The sequence below is a fragment of the Parambassis ranga genome, chromosome 13 (assembly GCF_900634625.1).
Source record: "Parambassis ranga chromosome 13, fParRan2.1, whole genome shotgun sequence".
Taxonomy (NCBI): Eukaryota; Metazoa; Chordata; class Actinopteri; family Ambassidae; genus Parambassis; species Parambassis ranga.
Genome location: NC_041033.1, coordinates 3,479,029 through 3,500,095, shown reverse-complemented (window position 1 = coordinate 3,500,095; position 21,067 = coordinate 3,479,029). Strand labels below are relative to the sequence as shown.

General features: G+C 42.4%; 1 protein-coding gene across 3 annotated transcripts in view; it reads right to left on the bottom strand.

Moving 5' to 3' along the window:
- The window catches only part of lrrc75a (leucine rich repeat containing 75A), a 50,781-nt gene that overhangs the window by 16,497 nt on the left and 13,217 nt on the right, over positions 1 to 21,067 (bottom strand). For all 3 annotated transcript variants that reach the window (XM_028420422.1, XM_028420420.1, XM_028420421.1), the window contains exon 3: positions 2,138 to 2,250. In XM_028420422.1, the coding sequence (XP_028276223.1) occupies positions 2,138 to 2,250 (113 nt within the window). The remainder of the gene's footprint in view (positions 1 to 2,137; positions 2,251 to 21,067) is intronic.

Sequence of the window (21,067 nt, the reverse complement as noted above, 5' to 3'; positions counted from 1 at the left end):
AGGGACTGACATGATTAAGATGAATGTGTGTGTATGTATGCATGTGTGTGTGTGTGTGTGTGATGAAGGAGTTAATGGCATGTGTTCCATGCAAGGAGATGATTTAATCCCATCTCTTTCCCCGAGACTCAGAGTAAATGGGGCCTGTCTTTCCTCTGGCTAATCACTCTGACTGGAGTTCATGACAGCCTGAAGTGCAGACTGCCACACTGCATTGATTAAATTCCATCCACCAGTTCAGAATTACTTAAGATGATTACCAAACTCATTTTAATTTCAATCTTCAGCTGCCATTTCATTCCATTCAAGGTGAGGCAGCAGCTTTCTGAGCTCAGCATTGGATAAAGAGAGCGACATACTATTTTCGTGGGCTGTGAAGGCACTGAAACACACACAAACACCCATCAGGAGTCCAGTCTTACAACCTGTATTGTTGTTTCTCCCTCTCTACACTCGTGCATGTGCGTGCAGGTGACACCTGGTGTTTATGCTAACAGTTTCATTTCCTACTGATCCTATTCTCACAGCAGTGGGAATCCTTGCTCCAAACGTGTCTTGATGCAATGTCACTTTTCCACCATCTGCTCCCACCGGGGTGCATTTTATAGCAGGTCTGGATGGTTCCAAGCTGGATTTAAGGTCGTGCAGCACCACATGGTGATCATGTTTACAGACTTCCATCTTTTGAGGATGAAAATCTGAAGCACTAATACTGGTTCAGTTTAGCCATGATCAGGCAGAACAAACGTCTTTCAGAACCTCCTTCCTCTTGGAGAGACTATTCCAACCACAGCCTCCACATGTGCATTTGTGTGTGAATATCTATGTATGTCTGAGTCTGGCAAACCTGACACTCATCTACAATCAGGTCTTGTGCAATGCTCTATACAGCCAGGTTCTGTGCTGCAAGTTCTAATAATTGTATGACTGAAAAAATGACAATGGGTCTAATCTGGCTGCAGGTATGAGCGTGATAATAAATGGTTGTGCGTCTCTGTGTTATCCCTGACTGGCATCCTGTCCAGAACGTACCTGTTGCCTCCTGTCCACTGCTGCTTGTGTGTGCTTTCAAAGGCCATACAAGCATAAAAAATCAAAGATGAGTATTTCATGTAGACCAATTCAGAGACTACCATGCACACCAATCTGCACGACACTCTGCAGAGGAAGGCTCCGTTCCAGGGTTGGATTTCCATTTAATATACTTGCAAATGTTCTACCAAAATCCTGGTAGCTGTCCTTTTTTCAAAATAAAAGGCTTTAAGCTCCTTTTTTCTACACATATGCAGCAGTACTGGATAGCACCTGTGAGCAGGCTTTGATTTGTAAATGCTGCGGAGCTTCTCTTTGATTAAATCATTTCTTCAGTGCTCCGGTTCTGTGACACTGTGGACAGACAGATGATTCTCACTGCTCACAGAGTAACACGACTAACAAATTAATTCTCTTTGGGGATTATACTTTTACATGTGTGAATGAAATATAAAACTATTTGGTGTGATAATAAAGGAACTCCTGTGCAGCAGAGAGCAGAGAAATAAAACTCTGGGCAACAAACCCAGTATCAGGTAAAAGTCCCTGCTTTTAATTGCATTACAATAACTGAGAACTGATTGCAGTGTTGCGCTCATAAGAAATATTTCACTCTGACAACAGCTTTTAAGAGTCAGCACTGGAGCTGAGCCGGAGCAGCAAATGGATTAGTTGCTTCATGCTTGCTTTTCATGGCTGATTTACATATTGTGTAACTCTGCCATATATATTTCTAATCCTGTCCGGATCTCCATATTTATTTGACTGCAGACTTTCAAAATGAGTTTTCTACATATTGCAGTTGAGAGTGGAGCTAAGCTAATCACATAAATAAATATTAGCTTATCGGCTTTTTCATTTCACAAATCAAATTTCAATTTAGGCAATACTGCATGTATTAAATGTGGAGAATCTGACAGGACACCAACAGGCAAATAGAGACGGTGAAGGTGACACCACTGATTCCATCTCCAACTGTGAGAGAGGCATCAGTGGATTTTTCCATGGCATCCAAAGGGGCAGCAGATGATGACACACTGCTGACACACTGAGATGCGAGCAAAAACACAGACACATACTGTATCCGTCACACACAGGCACTCACCAGGCCTGAGGTTTCCTCTTGAGCAGGCCCTGTCTCCTCCACTGAGAGTGCGGGCTGAGGTGGTAGGTCAGCTGACGACAGACCTTCTCCATGGCCCCGAGAGAGTCCCCCTCCTACAGGAACACACAGATACAGATCAGTGACAGAGGACTGCCAGGAGAACATGGATACCAGGAGACGTGGAAGGGTTGGTAACACAATATAGTAGCTAGCAACATTTCTGTTGGTACATGCTTACATTCAGTTCTTATGGTGTATTCAGATCAATGAAGTCATTTTCAATGGAAGACGGCACCATGAAGCTTCAAACTCTAGCCTGACACTTGCTGCTACATGAAGGAGTGATGTGCATTAGCCATAAATAATAGTGACAAACATAATTAGTGACTCTGCTAAATTTGGAAAAAATGTTTTCAGCTACCGCTTACAGACATTCAGCAGATAGCTAATGGCATAGTGAAGATAGCAAAGAAGAAGTTTATACAAGGACGAACACAGGATGCTGAATTACATATTGTACTATAACGGACTCAAAACACTCTCAATCTAACAGGGCAGGTCAAAACACTGCTAAAAGTACATTTATATTTTTATTTCATTTTGCTAAAATGAGATGTTTTTACAGCTGACAGCTCTATTATCACAGTGAGGAAAATAAGGATTTGAACACCGTGCTATTTTGCAAGTTCTCCCAGGTCTAAAATTTTCATCGTAGGTGCACTGTCTCCACTGGGAGAGACATAATCTAAAAATAAAAATCCAGAAATCACAATGTATGATTTTTTTTAACAATTTATTTGTATGACACAGCTGCAAATAGGTATTTGAACACCTGGGAAAATCAATGTAAATATTTGGTACAGTAGCCATGCATGATTTCAAACCATGGCGTTATCAACAGTAACCTTGGAAACAGTGGTCCCAGCTCTTTTCAGGTCATTGACCAGCTCCTGCCGTGCTGTTTCCTCACCTTCCTTAGGATCATTGAGGCCCCAGTCTGAGGGAGATTGACAGTCATGTTTTAGCTTCTTCCATTTTCTGATGATTGCTCCAACAGTGGACCTTTTATCACCAAGCTGCTTGGCAATTTCCCCGTAGTCCTTGCCAGCCTTGTGGAGGTGTACAATTTTGTCTCTGGTGTCTTTGGACAGCTCTTTGGTCTTGGCCATGTTAGTAGTTGCATACTGATTGTATGGGGTGGACAGGTGGACTTTTTAAAGGAGGACTAAGACCCTGTTTATACCGGGTAGAGGCGAAAACTCAGTTTACGTGTAAATGAAAGGCAGAAACCAAGGGAAAAGTCTCGTGTAGACCCGTGTATGTGTGAACGGGTTTGAACAGGTCTTTGAGGGTCAGAATTCTAGCTGATAGACAGGTGTTCAAAATACTTATTTGCAGCTGTATCATACAAATAAATAGTTAAAACAATCATACATTGTGATTTCTGGATTTTTCTTTTTAGATGATGTCTCTCACAGTGGACATGCACCTACGATGAAAATTTCAGACCCCTCCATGATTTCTAAGTGGGAGAACTTGTGGTGTTCAGATGCTTATTTTGAACCACGCTGCATGGCACTCTGCCGAGAAAGGTTTTGTTCCAAGGCTGGATTTACAGTTAATACAGTAACGAATGTTACACAACCCTGAAAGCTTTCCTTTTCAAAAGAAAAGACTCACTAAGGCTGGGGACACACTACATGACTTTCACAGTCTTAACAGATTTTGAAAAGACTAGGACACACTAACAGACTGGATTGAGCACATTTTTATGTTTATTTTCACAATCTGTCAAACCAACCATCATCACAGGGTAAGACTGAGCACAGCTACACTCAACAAAAATATAAACGCAACACTTTTGTTTTTGCTCCCATGTTTCATGAGATGGACTTGAAGATCTAAACTTCATTCCAGATACACAATATTACCATTCCTCTCTAACATTGTTCACAAATCTGTCTAAATGTGTGATAGTGAGCACTTCTGCTTTGCTGAGATAATCCATCCCACCTCACAGGTGTGCCACATCAAGATGCTGATCTGACATCATGATTAGTGCACAGGTGTACCTCAAACTGCCCACAATAAAAGGCCACCCTGAAATGTGCAGTTTTGTCTCACAGCAAAATTCCACAGATGCCACAAGCATTGAGGGAGCGTGCAATTGGCATGCTGACAGCAGGAATGTCAACCAGATCTGTTGCTCGTGCATTGAATGTTCATTTCTCCACCATAAGTATGTAAGTATAAGTAAGTGTATGTACAACAGTGACAGACAGGAGAGGATGTAATGAAAGGATATAAGGACCAGTGGAGCAAAGAATTAACACACCTTCTGTCAACGTCAACTTCCTGATATGACAGGACATACACACACACACCGAGTCTGGGGAACTGAACACAGTGTACTGATTGGCCGTCCATAATCACTCTCTATCACCTTCACTTTGTGCCATTAAGCTAGAGTGTCTGAAACGCATGTTTACACTCTGCGCAGAATGCTCAGACACAGGAGCAAAAATGTTCATAACAACACTGCACCTCTGCTAAACGACATGTAGAATTACATCCCTACACCGGTTGGTTGTGACTCAACAGTGATGAATCAAAAACACACAACATATCCGTGCCGCTGATTTTTCATCACATTAACAAAGATGCAATTTTTAGACACAGCGTCCAAGTTACTGACCCACCGAGTCATTTCGACCTGCCTCAATGTCACCACAAGCCTCCGCTACAGCTTAACTGTAGCTGAGCTTCCACCCATATTAAAATACATTTACAGGTGGTGAGTCAGGTTCGCAGGTCCCACGGTATCCAGGCTAAAGCAGATGGCGAGGGGAAGAAGTGTTATCAACAAAGACAGTCAGTGTTCCTTAAACTGAGAGGTGTCTGTGTGGGAATGTCTGAGCTGCTGAGTAAAAAAACACAGCGAAGGGTAGAAGTCGACTGGTGAGGCAAGAAAAAAAACAAAAAACAATTTTCTAGCACACAGCATTTGTGTCAATGAATTTGTAGCCCGAGGGTAGCAGAGAGAAAGTGCTTCCGCTTCCTTGCTGCCACATGAAACTCTTTTCATTTTCAAATGAAATGAAGCACTAGTCTTTTCCATAGAGAAACTGTGAAGACGTTCTTGCTAATGTATCTGTGTGGTCAGAAAAAGTTGAGGTCACATACAACAGCTAGTCATATTTGTCCTTTTCCTAGTGTCTTTCTTTTCATTTCCCTTTTCTTTCGTACCATGTTCCTTTTTTCTCCTTATACTATAATTTGTCTTCTGTTTGTTTAAGGCTACCCAGGGTGTTAGTTAACAAGTACATGATGAACACAGTAGAAACACTGCTGCTATGCAGTGTGTGTAACAGACACAACTCTGGTGTTTGTGACATCAATCTCAATGTTAGAGCTTTTGCAGAGGCCAAAACAGTGCAGGCGCCATCCTGACAAGGCTTTTGTACATGTTAGACATCACGGTATCCCACGGTGTTGAGGATTGCTGGTTTGGTTTGGGTTTCTGAATTAATTGTGGTTTATCTTTTTCATAAGGAGAATTTCTTCCAACACGCCCTCACAAAATGTCGAGTCCAAAGGTCGAGATACAGTTACAACACGTCGTTAGGTTTATGCTAACAGACTATGTGGGCTATTGCCTGAAATCCAACATTAGGCTACATTTACTATTACTATTGGCTAAGGTTAGGCTTCAAAAACAGGGTGAGGGGTTAGGTAAAAAATGATCTTAAAATGAATGACAATATTAAACACATTTTTTAATGAAAAACGATCCTATCGCGCAATCGACATGTCCGACTACCACCTGGCGTCCCTACCCCCATGAACGGCCAGAGAAATACAGTCACATGTTCCATTTTCAAACACTAGAAGACTAGAATATTGTCTCATGTTACATTTTCCTGGTGAGGATTTTTTTTAAAACATACATGTGTTCCTTTGAAAGAGAAATATGTCATATACAATATGAAATATTATACATTATTATAGAATATGCATAATGTAAATATGGACTAGGCTTCAATGTGCATTTGTTGATACAGATGCTTCAATTAAATAACATTTCCTAAACACTTTGTTGTGACTGGCATAGACACAGGGCCGGCCCAAGCCTTTATGGGGCCCTAAGCAAAATTTCATACCACCACCTCAGCATCAGATGCTTCATCACCCTATAGGCTGCACTGTGAGCGTAACATACCTACTATGACTACCATACCATCTCTATGTATTAATCAATGTTAGTTTTTAAAACATAAAATATATATATTTTATCACAGACTTTTGACTGCTCATGGGGGCCCTAAGCGACCGTATATGTCGCATATGCCTTGGGCCGGCCCTGCATAGGCATATTACAGGTAGTGAAAATAGAAAACATGATGAAAAATGAGTGACAGATACCTCAGTGGGACTATAACTCCACCAGTATGTGAATGGATGAAAGAGAAACATTTTGTAAAGTGCTTTGTACTGATGAGGAGTCAGCCTTTCAGAGGACACTGGGTAATAAATATGCATGGATGTCAAGCTTAAAATACGATGTCCCACTTGCAGAAACCTCCGCTGCAGATATAAGATTCTTCTTCCTATATGAAACACACATCGCAGCAGATGCATTAATAACGTAACCTTACTGGTATTTTAGCTACAAATGCTGTGCGGTTGCGGTGAGATGTATCGACGTGTTGTCCCGACACTGAGTACTGTAATGCAGAGTGGTCTCATCGTGTCAATAAAGCTGCATGAATTGAATTGTACTAAAATGAATAAGAGAAAGAGGGTCTGAGTCGATGAGAACAGCAGCTTCACTGAGGCTACATCTCTCCTTTTATGTTTTTGTTTGTCTATTTCCCATCGTGTTCTCTCTCCTTCCCTCTTCCTCCTTTGCCCTTCTTCCTCTGCCCTCCTTGGCCTCGTTACATTATTGATAAAGAACACATCTATGAAACTCTGCGGTCTCTGGAGAACTGATAACCTCTCCTCCCGTTCTCTCCCCTCTCTGTCTCCTTCTGTCTCTCGTGTTTATCTGTCTGCTTCATCTCTACCTCTTCCCTTCAGGGTAGTGTGCTGATGAAGTTAGATTGCACAGTACAAATGGAACCATTACTTTAGTCCTATTTTTCACTGAATGCCTGACATGCTCTGGTAAATTACTGCTGAACTCCTCCTCCATTCTGCAGATGAATTGTTTGGATAATTCAATCCCATTGCTGTTGTTTCAGTGGTGAGGAGGAGCAGGGGGAAGACCTGGGGGACACAGGATGGCGGCTTGATGTCAGGAAGGAATCACTTTATGCTCTACAAGGGGAAAGACATCAAAGACAAACCTGTAGCTTTTGAGTGACAGAAAAATCAGAGTCAATATTTTATCACCAAGGATGTCAGTGTGATGCATTTTTTTTCAGTTACTGTCTTTAAGGAAGCAACAAAACGACATATTTTAGAACCATCTTTTCAGATGTTTGGTATTTGAAACATGTTTTCTGAAGAGTCTAATAATTCTTATTTTTGTGAACATAAGACATGTTTTCACCTCAGAATGCATTTGCAGACACACAAATGTATTGGGCGCTAAATGTTGCCCACCTGTTTGATATGGTGTTGGATAGTAGAGAACTGGGAATGACAACAGGAATACTAAAATATGGTTTCAACCAATACAATGAGATTAAATTGTTTTATTTTTACATCCCGTGGATTTTGGGATAATAACATTATGTATGTCTGTGGCTCTAACTTTTTTGTCATTCAAAGATTTTGGTGGAAAATTTATCATCAAAATGCATGATTCTAAATCACTAAATATTTGTAATGTTTTTATGACTGTGCTCATCACTGAACCTCTTACATTTCCTGTTTTGACTCGGTCATGTCCTGTTGTGAGTGTGAGGTGTGGGGAAACAGCACTGGGAGCTTCCTAAGACAGTTTTGAGATTGGTAATTATTTTAAAAATAAACTGATTAGAAAATATTGCCTCTTATTTTTCTTGACAACAGTTTACTTTTTAATGTCGTTCACCCTTGGTGGTTGTACTGTTGAGGACCAAGTAACTGCAGTATAATCTGAAGCTGTTCAGGTGAAGAGCTTTCAGTGTTTGAAGCATTGGGTAATGAAATAAATGACTTTTCAAAAATAAAAAAGTGAAAGCTTACAAGAAAACAGTAACAATATAGGGCTGCTCTCCTAAAATCAACACGATGTAGGCTGTTATTTAGAGGCTGTCTCCCACTCGGCTGCATGCCTCTGCTTGACGTGCTGAAATAATCAAAGAAAGGTTAAAATTGACAATGTGTAGTTACAATGTTCATTTTGGATTAGGAGAGAGTTGGACATCGGTGTTATTAAAGATCTTTGCAGCACTGTGAGGATTGATGATAGAAACATTTTTGAAAGGCCCGATTGCTTCTGGCTCTGATGCCGCTTCCAAACAGCCTTTGTTAGGGGGCGAGCTCTTCTCTGTCGGCTGCCATGTTGTTTAAGTGTGTCTCTGTTGGATACAGTTCAAGGAGGTCTCAGCCCAATTTGAACTACGGGAGCACAGGGGGTACGTCGGAAGTTAATATTGGTTTTTATGAAATCGAATCAATCGATAAAATCGATTTAGTGCTTAGTCCTATAACAATATTAGCATGTTGCACTTGTCACTGAACAACAAATCCATATGCTGTCCTGCATGGTTGTGCTTATTTTGGATGGCCACAAGGAATCATATATGACCCATACATGGGCCATGTCCTCTTGACACTGCTGCTTTATTTTAGTTAAGTGTTTCAGAAGCACTGTGAACACAGGATCACCCCTGCCCTGCCATGTATCCTCCTGCTGATATTTCACCTCACTTTGGAAATGACACGAGGTTGTCAGATAGGTGGATGGGAAAGATAAAAGATCCACAGCACAGACACAATGATGGAAAAACGGTGATGCTGTGTGTGTGTCTGTGTGTTTGGCACCAAGGATTTATAAGTAATCGATAACTTGTCAGTCCTCCTCACTACACACACACACACACAGCTAACTGCTGCTCAGTCTGGGCCTTTGGTTCAGTTTAATTCCAGTTGAATTCAAATTGCATTTTGTCTTCTTTTCATCCAAATCCTTCAGTTCTCCTCCAGCAAATGACATCTCTCACCTGGAACAGACACCTCATGGGGCCCATCTCTACTGAACTGTAATGTCAATATGAGTTTGAAAGAAAATGGAGGAGAAAGAAGAGGCAGATGGGAAATGAAATGAGACAAATATTTGAGATGTTCCGACACTAAAAATATGTCATTCATATTATAACCGATAAACATATTAAATAATATTATAATGAGCTTGCTGATGAGATAAAGTATAATTCCCCAGTGAGACAAAACAACATATAAAACCCTTGTTTAATTTTAGAAAAGATAAATTACCATCCCGTTTTATATGAACTGATGAAGATGAGAGCCTGTTCGAAGATGTAAACATCCTGTTGTATGTGAACATATGTTTGCTCGGTTCCACCTGTTGCTTCACAGTGTTGTAGAGAGATAACACAGAAGGTGCTGTGATTCTTTTCAAACATTGTGATGACATTTTGTTTATAGAATATGTTGATGTCTAGAAATAGTTAATACAAGCTCCTGTATGCAGCCTGCTTCCAGGATTTTCTAGATGTTAGCTGGCTTTTGTGCAAAGACTGTGGCCACACAGGTATGTAGGGATGAATTCCATTTTGTCTCAGTTAATCCACTGCTTTCTTAGTTAACCAAGCCCTAACTACTCTAACATCACTTCTACATCAACCTCAAGGCTGGCAAGACAGACAGGTTAGAGGTCATAGTAACAATATATTTTGTAAAGAATCCAGCAAATCCACATGATAAGTAAAAACAAAGGAGCAAATTTAATTTTTGTTGGTTGTGTAAAAGCAAAAACAAGAGCCATAAGTGTATATAACACAGGTCAGGCTACCACTGCTACTGGCAAAGGTGATTTTGGGGAGTAAGGATGCACTTTTGTTGATGAATATAATGGCTTAACGAACTGGCCTTCTGTAATTTGTTTTCCAAACCAGGTCTAAATTGTTATTATCATAGAGATATTTGCTATGCTACACATAAACAGAGGGGAAACAGGATGCTAAACCGACAGACTAACCCCGACAGTGGCGTTACATGGCTAGCTGATTAGCTTATCGCTGCAGTACAATACACAGAGGAATAACATCGCATTTGTTATTTCTTTACATTCATTCATCATCTTTGGATTCATCATAATTTACTTCTCTGATGTTTTCTAGGCTAACATACTGTCTTTGATATCAAGATGTCAGTCACAGATAGGCCTGTCATGACAACAGATTTTGCTGGGCGATTAATTCAACCCATCTAGCAAGGCATTAGTGACAGAGAGCAGAACCACACGCACTCTCTACCTCCTGCTGGGAGTGGGCTCACACACGTGTCCAGCGTCCAAGCCCTGCAGCACTGTGACGCAGCGTGGCGACACAGACAGCGAGCTGACGAAGTCTGCTCAGAACATCACGTAAACAGCACGCAATAAGTTAAACAAAATATTTGACACATTTTAAGACAGAAGCCGCGGGCCATATAAAGTCCAATGGGCAGACTATGCACACTTTATACGCTACGACGCACCGGAGTGACGCCTTTTGTCATCCAGTGTCATCCAGTTACTGAGCCCATTTCAAGTTATCGTGCAATTAATTGATTTATTGCTTATCGCGACAGGCCTACACTCATGTTCATGGAACGTGTGCTGGCAGCTGAGCCGATAGGTCGATAGGTCGCTAATAACAGACAGCTATATGAGCGCAGTCTGCCTTTTACTCATTTACAGGATATTTATAGGAATTTCTGTGCAGTGAAGCTAATCATTTCTCTGATTGAGAACTTGTTGAAATGCGTGTGTCTCACTCTCAATGTCCTGCAGCCGCACCACTTAAGTTAGGAGGAATTCAAGAGGCAACGTTACGCTAATAGTCCGGTGAATGGCAAGCATTCAACTTTTTTTTATCTTGGGTAGAAAGAGAAAGAAGTCTGAGGATTCCAAATCAGTTGAGTCGATGAATTGTTCAACACATTCCTGGATGAGAGCAGCAAGTCCTGACTTGTGGTTTTTTAATGACTTAAAACAGACATAGACACTCTTAACAACTTATTTCATAATCAATCCTTGCTCAGCTGCAAATTTGAAACATTTACAGAGGTTGAATGAAGACGAGCTGATAAAATGCATCATCGCACCATCAAAAGTGTCAAAGTTATAACCATTGATGTTACTTATGATAAAGCGGCAGCAGTGTCCAGGCTTGGATGAAAACCTGGTAAAAAACAAAGCTGAAATGTGGAAATACTACGATGACAAGAAGCAGGAGCAAACACAAGCTTCTTATGGAGAAGCTCTCACACAGCAACAATCAGTCATTTGTGGATTTATAGTTTTACAGATATGTGCAAAAAGCCATTCTGACGTTTCAATGTTTTCCCTCTGTAGCTGACGCTCAGCGTTCAGGCCATACTGAACAGTCGGAGGAGTCATGTGATGCAGATGACCATGCCGACTGTGAACCAGACTTAATCATAAAAGCCACACCTTAGAGAAGAGTGCCTAATATATATAGCAGTGTGTAACCATTTCATTTCAGAGTGATGCTCAGCTGCACCTGAACTGTGTTTACTTTGAGCACGTTAAACGACACAACAAACGTAGTGAGGCTTTTTCTGATTTGATTTTTTATAAAACCTCGGTAGGTGTTAATGATGCTTAATAAATAAATCATAATAAATGTTTTGATTAGCGTGCCAATGTAACCTTTAGTCCTGGCCTTGTATTATTTTCTTATGTTTTTAATGTTTTCTGTAATACATCTGTCACATAACAGACCATCGATCACACCCTTTTTTTTAACATTAGCATAAACCAGCACGGTGTCCATGTTTCCGTCCTCAGTGTCTCCATGGGAAGACAGCAGCTGTTCTGATGTCGTGTGGTTTGCATCAGAGAATTTTTTTCATTTATGAAACAAAGCCAGCTGCAGAGCTGGAAGGATTTTAAAGTTCCCCCTCAGAGTCCATGTTGACTGACACTAGTGCAAAGGAAGGCAGTGAGGACTAAACCAAAAGGTTTCATCACCAAAACATGTCAGTGCATGGGAAGCAGCAGTGATTTGTGTACACACTAATAATGTTAATCTATATCTGAAGTGTTGGTTCCTATTCTGTATTGTAGAACCTACAAATAGACGATAAGATTAAAGGGACAGTACACAGTAGTATATATCAAAAGTTGAAGGTTGTTGAGAGATCCTCAGATCCTCATGACGTTCGTTACCTACTACTAATCATCAAGTATTTGTATGTATGTGGTAAACAAAATTCGAAGAGGTTTAAAAAATGTCATCATGAGTTACATGCAGATTTCATATTCTTGAAGAGTTCAAAGCAATCATGTAAATAAGCGTTCAAAGCATCGCTTCAGCTGCTGCAATCACACTTGCATTTTCTTCAGGAAACGCTTTTTCTAGTTATTTATAGTGTTGTATCATATATCTTATTATTTGTATTGTATATTAAATATTTAACATACAGACACTTATAGGCTATTTTTTATTTTATTTTATTTTAAGTTTTTTTAAAAACATTTTTTAAGTTGGCCTGTCCTTTTCAAGTTTCTCTTTTCCTCCCGTCTTCTCTTGTTCGCCTCAGCTGCCTCCTCTTGTTCCCTTATTTCTTTCTGGCGCCTCCTTTTCAGCTCTTCTTCTAAGGAAGACGTCTTCTTCGCTGCAGCGGTGGCTTTGTCCAGCTTTGCCTGAAACACTTGTGTTTGTGTTTCAGTGTGTTTCTGCTGGAGCTCCAGAGACTGCTGCAGGGAGATGATCTGGGCCTCCTTCCCTGACAGTTCCTTCTCCAGGTCCAGTCTCACCTGTCCTGGGAGCTGCCTCAGCCGTTTACGGAGGGCTTTGTTTTCATCACTCAGTTGTTGGACCAGTCTCCTCTTTTCCTCCTCTTCTACATTGCAGGCCACCCCCTGCTCTCTCAGTCGTTTCTTCAGCCTCACATATTTTATCTGCAGCTTCGCATAGGACTCGTCTAGGAGGAGTGCAGCTTCCTCCCGCTGCCTGAGCCTGGCTTCGCTCTCCTTCACTTGTATGTTTTCAGCCATCAGAGAGTTGATGAGGTTCTGCTGTTCAGAAATTTTTGAAGAGAGCTCGCCGATCCGTTTCACCTGTTTGTCTTGCTCATGAGCCTTTCGCTCAAGTTTCAGCTCCTCGTCCAGGGAAGACTTCTCCTCTGCCAGTTGGTGGATCAGACTGTGTTTTTGCAGGACAGCTTGCTCTTGCTGTTGAAGCAGGCACTCGTCCTTTGCCTCCCTCTCCTGTGTCAGCCTGTCTTCTAAGGAGTTCCTCTCCTCTGCCAGACTGGTCAGCAGGCTGTTTCTTTCCAGGGCAGTGTCAAGCCGGCATTGCAGGGAGCAAAGTTCAGAGGACAGCTTCTCATATCTGGAAGGCCGCTTCTGTTGCTTTTCTTTCTTTGCTGCCTTTTGGAGAGAAAGAAACAGGAAAAGACAAGTCCAGTTGTTGTTTTCCATTGGTTCCTGGGATGGGGTAGCAGGTGAAGAAATGTTGCAGAACATTTCTTTAGTAGGTGAAGAAGTGTTCCTGTCTGAACGGCAAGTATTCCTGAATGCTGGAATCACTGTGCTCCTGTGTTCTTCAGTAGGTGAGAAAATGTTCCTGTCTGAACGGTCAATAATCCTGACAGCTGAAATCACTGTGCTCCAAAAGTTCTCAAACTGTGTCGCTCTCGTGTGAACTCTGAACTCGTCTGAACTCAGGTGCAGCTATATACTTTGAAATGAGCCTTTGATCCTTTGATCCTTTGAGGTCATTCTAGCCCCGCCCCCTCCTACCACATGCATATGCATCTGCATCTGTTGGAGCCTTTGATGTTGTTTACGTTTCCATGGTAATGTCACCCGGTTAGTACGGTAACATAATGCACATTGCTAGCTAGCTAGCTACCTGTCAACATAGTTGCAATTGTATTGACACACATTCACACCCTGTGCTAAAGTCTATATGCTTGTATGCACTAGGCTGCACTTTATAACATCCTGTCGGACCAAATGTTGTTCTATGACAATAAAGCGTCTTGATTCTTTCTGATGTATCAACGACTGTTACACAGACTGTATAAAAAGGCATTTGGATGATTATGTTTCCTTTTGTGATGCCTTGGTGAAACTTTAACACATAATTTTACTGTATTACCAAACGTTTGGTTCATAAGGACAAACAAGACGTGATTCTGGAAAATATCAAAACAGTTTCGTAATGATTAATTTGACACTCCTTGATTATAGCCAGGACACCGGCACACAAACCACAAAAAGCAGCCACGTAGTCTTTGATAAAGAAGATGACAATGAAGTATGTGTCAGAGTCTGACCCTGAACTTATTGAACATTTGAGTCAACCCGCGCCCCAGCGGAAGGGACAACCAACTGCCTCTTGCCACCTGCAAAGACATCTTGAAGACATGGCAAGAGATCTAATGGGGGCGCTGCCACGAGTGGCACCGGTAGAAAGGCAGAGAACTTCACTCGTACAACACGGACTCTCTCTGAGAGCACTTTGTATACATAAGCATGTTTAGCTCTATGCGTTGCTGTAACGTCCAAGCCCTGCAGCACTGTGACGCACCGTGGCGACACAGACAGCGAGCTGACAAAGTCTGCTCAGAACATCCCGTAAACGTTACACGATGAGTTAAAAAATAAGAACTACCTGTTGATTTGACACATTTTAAGACAGAAGCCGTGGGCCATATAAAGTCCGACGGCCGGACTTTGCACACTTTATACGCTACGACGCACGGAGTGACGGCTTTGTCATCCAGTGTCTTTGGCAGGGGGAGAGAGAGAGAGAGAGAGAGAGAGAGAGAGAGGAAAACAAACGAGCGTGCAAAGGTAATTTATCGCGACTGGAAAACTTACCAAGCCCATTTCAAGTTATCGTGCAATTAATTGATTTATTGCTTATCGCAGGCCTAGTCACAGACCACGACAAAGTCCTGATAAGGTTAGAGGGGTGGTGGAGACACAGCCAGACCAGACTTTCAAACATCATTGTTACAACTCCTGCAACTTCTACAACATAATTCACATCCGGGAAAGAACTGCAGAAAAAAGAAAAAGCTCTGCAACCTGTCCGACCATCTCCCGCTTCATACATGTAACGCTTCCAGGCCCTGGCCTAGAGTCCTTATGTGATGCGGTTAGAGGTAGAATGATGCAGTCAATTGTCCACAAGGGGGCACAAACACCAGAAATTATATTTCTTAAAAATGCAAACGCTTCAAAATGTGGTTAGGGGTAGGCTACTTTACTCAAATTTCAAACAGGATACCTCCCCCCCAGCTTCATGACATATGAAGGCTGAAACTGATTATTGATCACTGGGATCGATACATTGGAGCAACATGAGCAGACGCTCCATGGATTATTTATATATACACTCAACAAAAATATAAACGCAACACTTTTGTTTTTGCTCCCATGTTTCATGAGATGGACTTGAAGATCTAAACTTCATTCCAGATACACAATATTACCATTCCTCTCAAACATTGTTCACAAATCTGTCTAAATGTGTGATAGTGAGCACTTCTGCTTTGCTGAGATAATCCATCCCACCTCACAGGTGTGCCACATCAAGATGCTGATCTGACATCATGATTAGTGCACAGGTGTACCTCAAACTGCCCACAATAAAAGGCCACCCTGAAATGTGCAGTTTTGTCTCACAGCAAAATGCCACAGATGCCACAAGCATTGAGGGAGCGTGCAATTGGCATGCTGACAGCAGGAATGTCAACCAGATCTGTTGCTCGTGCATTGAATGTTCATTTCTCCACCATAAGCCGTCTCCAAAGGCGTTTCAGAGAATATGGCAGTACATCCAACCGGCCTCACAACCGCAGACCACGAGTAACCACACCAGCCCAGGACCTCCACATCCAGCAGGTTCACCTCCGAGATCGTCTGAGACCAGCCACTCAGACAGCTGCTGAAACAATTGGTTTGCATAACCAAACAATTTCTGCACAAACTGTCAGAAACCGTCTCAGGGAAGCTCAACTGCATGCTCGTCGTCCTCATCGGGGTCTTAACCTGACTCCAGATCGTCGCCGTAACAGACTTGAGTGGGCAAATGCTCACATTCGATGGCGTCTAGCACGTTGGAGAGGTGTTCTCTTCACGGATGAATCTCGGTTTACATTGTTCAGGGCAGATGGCAGACAGCGTGTGTGGCGTCGTGTGGGTGAGCGCTTTGCTGATGTCAATGTTGTGGATCGAGTGGCCCATGGTGGTGGTGGGGTCATGGTATGGGCAGGCATCTGTTATGGACGAAGAACACAGGTGCATTTTATTGATGGCATTTTGAATGCACAGAGATACCGTGATGAGATCCTGAGGCCCATTGTTGTGCCATACATCCATGAACATCACCTCATGTTTCAGCAAGATAATGCACGGCCCCATGTTGCAAGGATCTGTACACAATTCTTGGAAGCTGAAAATGTCCCAGTTCTTGCATGGCCAGCATACTCACTGGACATGTCACCCATTGAACATGTTTGGGATGTGCTTGACCGGCGTATACGACAGCGTGCACCAGTTCCCACTAATATCCAGCAACTTCGCACAGCCATTGAAGAGGAGTGGACCAACATTCCACAGGCCACAATAGACAATCTGATAAACTCTATGCGAAGAAGATGTGTTGCACTGCATGAGGCAAATGGTGGTCACACCAGATACTGACTGGTTCTGAGTCCCCAGACCGCCAATAAAGCAGAAACAAAATGCACATTTCAGGGTGGCCTTTTATTGTGGGCAGTTTGAGGTACACCTGTGCACTAATCATGATGTCAGATCAGCATCTTGATGTGGCACACCTGTGAGGTGGGATGGATTATCTCAGCAAAGCAGAAGTGCTCACTATCACACATTTAGACAGATTTGTGAACAATGTTTGAGAGGAATGGTAATATTGTGTATCTGGAATGAAGTTTAGATCTTCAAGTCCATCTCATGAAACATGGGAGCAAAAACAAAAGTGTTGCGTTTATATTTTTGTTGAGTGTATTTAAGAGGAGCCATACAAACATGTTTTTACTTGTTCTTGAACTTTGTACCAATTTCCAGATAAAAGACTCTTCTCAATGCCTGGTGAATACATATAGTTTAAATAAATAAAATAATTTAAATCTATACAACATGAGGTGGCGGACCTGTTCACACCTGACATTTAACTAACTATGATATCAGCACCCCAGAAAAGATACTGTTTCATGAGCGAAGTCAAGCTGAGTACAGAGCTGCTGGATTCACAGCTAGATAAAAGTGGAGGCACGGACGGATGGATTGATTGTGAGGAACGGGACTTAAAAGCTGCAGAGAAGGCTGGAGAGGTGTGGAATTGAAAGAATGAAGGAATAAAGAACGAAAATACCAGAGAGGAAACGGAGAAAAGGAATCAGTGTAGCTGCAGGGACAAAGCAGCAAAGCTTTCCGCCGCTTTTAAGTATAGATTCAGGAGCCGTGCTGCTTAGCTGTAGTCACACAGCAATGAATAGACCTTTCACACTGTCTGTGGAGGATGCTGTGTGCGGCAGTAAATGTGTGAGCATGATAGAAAAGGAAACTGCCTATGATCATGCCTCTTGAGTGTTATTGTGCACAGCTGTTTGCTAACAGTGAAATAAAAACAAGTCTATTCACATGTACTGTATGTAAGCAGTGTGTGTGTGTGTGTATGATATTTAATTATTGATACACCTCAAGTTTCTTTACAGTTAATCGTATTTTATCTCCTGCTGTACAATTTCCCATTTTTTTCATTTTAATAGTTGTACTTTAATCAGTCATTGTTATTCTCCAACCTACATCTGCACACTTGTTTGTAGTGTAGATGATCTGGAGAAGCCAGATATAATGTGAAATTGGTTTGTGGATGGATGAGACCACATTATACTTGATTTATATGAGAAGTGTTATGTTTGGAGAAAGGAAAACACTGCATTCTAGCATAATAAATGTTATCTCTTCTTAAAGCACAGCGGTGGTAGTATCATGGTTTGGGCCTGTCTGAGCCATCACTGATGGAATAATAAATTCTGAATAAGTCCAGAAAAAAAACTAAAGGCAAAGGTCAGGACATCTGTCCACATTGAATCTCAACAGAAAACGGGCCATACTTAATCCAACTGAAATGCTGTGGAGGGACCTGATGTAAGCAGTGCATCTCAGAACTGAAGCTGTTCTACTGTGCAATTGCCTAATTTCCTCCGGGTCTATCAAAGGACTATCACTCATTACGGGCCCAACAGCAGTGGAGGAGTTAATGGCAGTGTGGAGAGGGCCAATGAGCTAAAACAGTTTTTTAACAGATTTGACACAGCGACCCTAAGTCACCCTGCTAATGACTCTTCTTTAGCTGAGCGACGACGACCAGCCACTTCACTCCCCCTTTCTACCCCCACAACTCATCTGGATGGCCTCGCTTGCACCTCGCTGACCGTCATCACCTGGGAATTACTGTTTCCCCTCTTCCACCTGTCACCTCAACACGACCTTTGCCACAGAGCCTACATGCAGGCAAAGCTGCAGGCCCTGATGGTGTGAGCCCCCAGGGTCCTGAAAGCCTGTGCCTCCCAGTGGAGTACTTCACCATGTCTTCAACCTGAGCCTGAGTCGGCGAGCACTGTGAAAATCTTTTTGTTTTTACTTTTCAAGTGCATTTGACTGCATCAGGCCGGCTCCGTTGGCTGAGAAGCTGACAGCAATGCAGGTGGATGCCCCACTGGTGTGTCCTATCTGACTGGCAGCCCACAGTATGTACGCCTACAGTGCTGTATGTCAGACAGACTAATCAGCAACACCGGGGCTCCACAGGGGACCATCCTCTCTCTCACTTCCTCTTCACCCTCCACACCACAGACTTCAACTACTGCACAGAGACCTGCCACCTCCAGAAATTCTCTGATGACTCTGCAGTGGTTGGATGTATGGTGGTGGTGATGAGAGGGAGTACAGGACTGTGGTGGATACCTTTGTCAGCTCAATGTGACAAAGACCGCAAGCTGCAAGAATGATGTGGACACTGTTTACAGGAAGGGCCAGAGTGTCTCTATTTTCTGAGGCAGCTCAGACATCTGCAGGACGATGCTGAGGATGTGAGGTTTAGGAACATTAACAGACTCAACTGTTGTGGGGGAGGAACTGAACTCTCTGACAGGGGTGCCTGAGAGGAGGATGTTTTCCAAAATAAAGACTAGAGAGACACAGGAAATCATTCCTGCCTGTCGCCATTAAACTACTGAACTCTGAACTGGGCTGTCTTGATCACTGCCTCTCATTTCCACCTGTTGTCTGTTCCATTTGCACAACAGCAGCTGAAAGTGATTCACAATCAGTGTTGATCCTAACTGGACAGGCGGATTTCACAGAAGTGTGATTGACTCAAACCAGCAATTGTAACACAAGGAAAACACCTTTTCAAGTGTTGCTTTATAGACAGCAACAGGCAGCCAATTAAAGATCAGGTCACATTTCATGACCAATTAACAATGAAATCCAACTTAAAGGGTTTACATTTTTTACTATGATAGTACAACAATGCACCTTTTTTTTTTTTACAAAAGCAGATCAAGCTAAAGATGTTTTTCACTATCCGAGTCCTCAGAGTTGATGCGTTAGAAGCAGGAAGAACGGGTAAGCCCGAGGATTTGAGCGAGTTTGTCAAGGGCCAAATTGCATCAGTGGGTGAAAGCATCTCCAACCCTGCTCCTGTGCGGGTGTCTGGTTTGTAGTGTTGCAGTCTATCAAAAGTGGTTTAAAAAGGAAGAGTGGTGAACCAGTGACAGGGTCATGGGAGGCCAAGGCTCACTGAGGCACATGGGGAGCAAGGCTGGCCTGTGTGGTCTGATCCAACAGACGTGCTACTGTTGCTTAAATTGCTGAAAAAGTTGATGCTGGTTCTGATAGAAGGTGTCAGAACACACAGTGCATCACAATGTGTTGCATATGGGGCTGCATAGCAGCAGACGTGTAAGGGTACACATGCTGCCCCCTGTGTCCTGCCAAAAGCACCAACAATGGGCACATGAGCATCAGACCTGGACCACAGAGCGGTGGAAGAAGGTGGTCTGGTCTGGATGGTCGTGGATGACAAGGTGTGTGTGCGTCGCTTACATGGAGAAGACTTGGCACCATGATGGACCATGGGAAGAAGGCATGCTGGCAGAGGCAAGTGGATGTTACATTGACATGTACCACCTACCCAAGCATTGTGGCAGACCATGGACACCCATTCATAGAAACAGTATTTCCTGATTTCAGCTGGATAATGCAATGGATTTTGTGCCACATCGACAGGAAATAAACTCTTAACAAACAGATAACAAATATTAGACCTTTACTTGTATATTGACACAAGCAGTGCAGGAGCCAATTAAATAAGTTCTAGTCCCTAAGTGAGGAGCCAGAACTTGTGAACAGGATATGGCACAAATGGAGCTGTTTGTAACAGTGTCAGTGTGACACAGTGTCTGCTGTGTGACAAAAAGTTTCTTACCTGACAAAAAGTAAACTAATAAAACAATGTGTGGCTTTTTACAACTGACCTTTAATTAAAATGAGTCTCTCATTTAATGTTATAGAGAAGATGCAGTAAATTGATCTCATATTTACCGCAGGACTGTGTTGAGTAAGACTCATCCTAGATTGTGATGCAGATTTCACTGGAAGGTGTTTTATGTGTTAAGCTGTCTTTTCAGATTGATTAACTGGTAATTTGGGATTTTAGAGTCGTTCTTTGTTTACCTTTTATTTTTGAGATTGACATGATG